The sequence below is a fragment of the Polyodon spathula genome, chromosome 21 (assembly GCF_017654505.1).
Source record: "Polyodon spathula isolate WHYD16114869_AA chromosome 21, ASM1765450v1, whole genome shotgun sequence".
In the NCBI taxonomy this organism is placed as follows: Eukaryota; Metazoa; Chordata; class Actinopteri; order Acipenseriformes; family Polyodontidae; genus Polyodon; species Polyodon spathula.
The window spans coordinates 4,480,416-4,484,148 of NC_054554.1; the positions used below are offsets into that span (position 1 = coordinate 4,480,416).

General features: G+C 37.1%; 1 protein-coding gene across 1 annotated transcript; it reads left to right on the forward strand.

Annotated features, from left to right (window-relative positions):
* Positions 1-586: 586 nt before the first annotated feature.
* Positions 587-3,195, forward strand: LOC121296589 (cytochrome b-c1 complex subunit Rieske, mitochondrial-like). The gene is made up of 2 exons (XM_041222300.1): positions 587-887; positions 2,104-3,195. The coding sequence occupies exons 1-2, from the start codon at positions 677-679 to the stop codon at positions 2,712-2,714; spliced, it is 822 nt and encodes a 273-aa protein (XP_041078234.1). The 5' UTR covers positions 587-676; the 3' UTR covers positions 2,715-3,195.
* The last annotated feature ends 538 nt before the right edge of the window (positions 3,196-3,733 follow it).

Sequence of the window (3,733 nt, forward strand, 5' to 3'; positions counted from 1 at the left end):
CAGAAAACCTTCAGATTTTGCATTGTTTAGGCTATGTTTTGTTATTCAGTATAATGCAAATTGTGCAAATACAGCACTATTGGTAAACTATAGGCAAAGAAAGGCGTGAGATGTAATACAGGTTTACTTAACTGTTTTATTTTTATTTTGATTATTAATTAATACACTTTAAAAGCACTTTCACAGCCTTTTCATATATTTACTGTTGTTTAACGCTAGATTCATCTTGCTTGCCTGCATTCATCTTGCTTGCTGGTCAAAAAGTAGACATCATCTGTAGTGTAATATATATTTATATATATTATATATTATAGTATTAATAATATATATTATCTAAATAATATATATTATTATATTATATTATTATTATATTTTGCATATTGTTTACTTATATATATAATCAAACCCTGCAAGTCATTTTCTGTTTAAATCAGTTTAATTTGGTTTTAACTTTACAGCTAGTTTACAAATGTATTGCAGCTTTCTTTATGGTCTTTTTTTTTATTTTTTTTTTGTAGTTTTGTAGTTTTATAGTCTGCTACAACCCCTTCCGTGTGTATTACGCCACCACGCAAGGCGTTTGTCAAAAACGTTGCACGCACGGTGCAAGTCTCTCAGTTTGCCTGTTCAGTAAAGGTCGCTGTGACCGAGGTTGAGCATCTTTAATCCCGCTGTCATGCTGTCGCTAGCCGCTCGCTCTGGGGCTTTTTCCCCGTACCTGCAAGCCACTTCATATGTCGTGGCCGGGCAGCTGAAACCCCTTGTCCCTGGAGTGGTTGTTAATACCGGAAAGGTGCTGACGGACGTGAAGAAACCTTTCCTTTGCCGGGAGTCCTTGAGCGGGCAAAGCCCGAAGACCGGCCCAGCAGTGTCTGCCAGCATTAATGGTGAGTTTTTGGCCTTAACTTCACTTGAGTAGCGGGGATTAAGAATTGGGCCCTAATAAAGTCAAAGACACACAATCTGTAGAATATTTTAAAGCCTAATGTTACAACTGTTGACATTATTCATGTAAACATTACGTTTTATGTAAGGCATTTTAAGTTAAAATTAATAGCTAAATAATGTGAGTTGCATATGTAGGCCTAAACTAGGCCTCAGTTCGCAAGAACATTGTAATAACTGTGAGCAGTACATTTTGAATTAAAGACATAATGCAGCGCTAAAATAGAAATCGAGATCAGTATGGATTAAAATGTTAAATAATGTAATTTACTGTGTGTGTGTGCGTGCACACAGCGTATTTTCAGTATTTTTCATTACTACCGACAGGTCGACACTATTACTGAGCTATAATAAAGATCAAATACTTAAACTACCGTTAACTAGATAAGAATAAAATATAACAAAAACAGTTAACAGATTTTAATTGGTATAATCACGATTAGGTACGTTAAATAATATACATCTGAAGCGTGAAATACAATGTTTGAGTTTCCTGGAAAGGTCACTGTAGATGGCAAGGTTGAGACGACCTAGCTTGCCTGCAAAACACATTAGCCCACAGTGTCCTAAACACAGGTATATCTATAGCTAAAGTTAAGTTACAGTATGCAAATCCAGTGTGTCCACATTTTGAGCAACATTGTTAGCCATATGTGCAGTTCTGTGTAGTTCAAGACATAGGATACTTACAAGTTCCATAACGTTTAGTTCTAGGAATAGGAAAGTGTTAGGTGGGTGGAGAAAAAAGTGCTGTCTGCTTAATGTTATAGTATAGCATTCTGTAGCAGTTATTGAAAGTTTATAATTTCCCAAAGTAGTTCCAGCTGTGGTATGTTTCAGACAAATTATGTGCTAGTTTATGTATATTTAGTGGGGATTTACCCTCTTTGAGTAACCAAAAAAATAGATTAAGGCACCTTGACTTTTTCACATTTCATTCAGGCTAAATACTGTAAAGTTGTTATGTGTAGGTACAGAACTGCATTTATTCAAGGGATTTAATTGTTCCAGTTACTTCATTAACAGAAAATAATAGTTTTTCACCGCATACTGGGCATATAGTGCCTCATTAATGTGACGATCCACTGATTATGCCTGTTGGGTGTTTTAACACATTTCAGCCAATGCAATGTGTTTATTTCTGTATTTTATTTGAAGGTGCTGCCAGTGTTCGTTTTGCACATAGTGACATCAGAGTACCCGATTTCTCCGATTACAGACGACCTGAGGTACAGAATCCTAACAAGTCATCGCAGGATAGCAGTGACGGTAGGAAGGGATTCTCCTACCTGCTTACTGGAGCAACGGTTGTCGTGTCTGCCTATGCTGCCAAGACTGTGGTCTCCCAGTTCATCTCCACTATGAGTGCTTCTGCTGACGTCTTGGCACTGTCGCAAATTGAAATCAAACTGTCTGATATTCCAGAGGGCAAGAACGTGACCTTCAAATGGAGAGGGAAGCCTCTCTTTGTCCGTCACAGAACCCCAAAGGAGATCGAGGTGGAAGCAGGTGTGAACATGGCTGAGCTGCGGGACCCACAGCATGACTTGGACAGAGTTAAGAAACCCAAGTGGATGATTGTGCTTGGCGTCTGTACTCACCTTGGTTGTGTGCCCATTGCTAATGCAGGTGATTATGGTGGCTACTATTGCCCCTGCCATGGCTCCCATTATGATTCATCTGGAAGAATAAGAAAGGGCCCAGCACCTGCCAATCTGGAGGTGCCATTTTATGAATTCCCTGATGAGGATACAGTTATTGTTGGTTAGAGTGGGGAATTTTATCTTGTTTCCTTCCCCCTTAATACATGTAGCCTATTCTTTTGTGGAAGGCTTCTTTTGAACTGAATTGATTTTGCCATCTGTTGATCCTAATGTGTATCAGTACATTGGGATATACTTTAAGATTGTAAGTAATAAATGTACATTTTACCTCATCAGATAAACTCTTGTGTCAATTGATTTAATCAGTCTTTCGTGCTTGTTGCACCTTTCCTCAAACAATATAATCTGATATTTATATCTGAATAGAGTTTGGTCATTCTAGTTTGGATTTGTTTAATTGCTGTGCACATAACTTAATAAAACTGAATATTCTTCTGAATGTTGTGGTTAAAATAACTAAATTGTTGGGATTTATTTTAGGAATGAGGTTCCAGTGCCAGACATGTATGCAACTAGAGTTTTTAGTATAGATTTAATAATTTGGCTTTACACTGAAATAAAGTTTGGACTTGAAGAAAAAAATTAATCTCGCCTTGATATGGAATTTCTTGCCCATCTTAACTAATCTTTTGGATAATAAAAATAAGTATTTTAACTCCAACAATGCTTCAACACGCACAATTATTTACAATTGCTTCTCCTGTCTATTGTAGGGATAAAGTGTTGAGTTGATTTATTGCTTAAAAAAAAAAAAGCCCTAATTAAATAGTATGTTCCACATTTGTGATCTGAAGTTTAGTTAATGAAATGTCAGAAGTACTTGCTGTTGCTGTCACTTGGTTTATGGAGACCTAAGGTGATTAAGATTTTAATAGCTGGCTAACCAGACTGATACTGCAATGCATCATTAACTGATAAACAGCTAATAATATAATCCCTGGATTCTTCACCACTTCAGAATCAAGGACCGGTGCTGGGTGCATTAATGAGTTTGACAGGGTTGTCGACAGGAGCGTGGCTGAACAACTTGCCTAATGGGTTGCGCCTTCAACAGCATAAGTTTTATTTATTTATTTTTGTGTGCTGGGTCATTGACGTGCCTCCACTACTAAAAACACTTAATA

Bases quoted from the DNA above. Each gene is read 5' to 3' on its own strand.
- LOC121296589 (XM_041222300.1), top strand. From the start codon at position 677: ATGCTGTCGCTAGCCGCTCGCTCTGGGGCTTTTTCCCCGTACCTGCAA. The intron at 888-2,103 runs GTGAGTTTTTGG...TTTTATTTGAAG, and splicing joins AGTGTCTGCCAGCATTAATG to GTGCTGCCAGTGTTCGTTTT.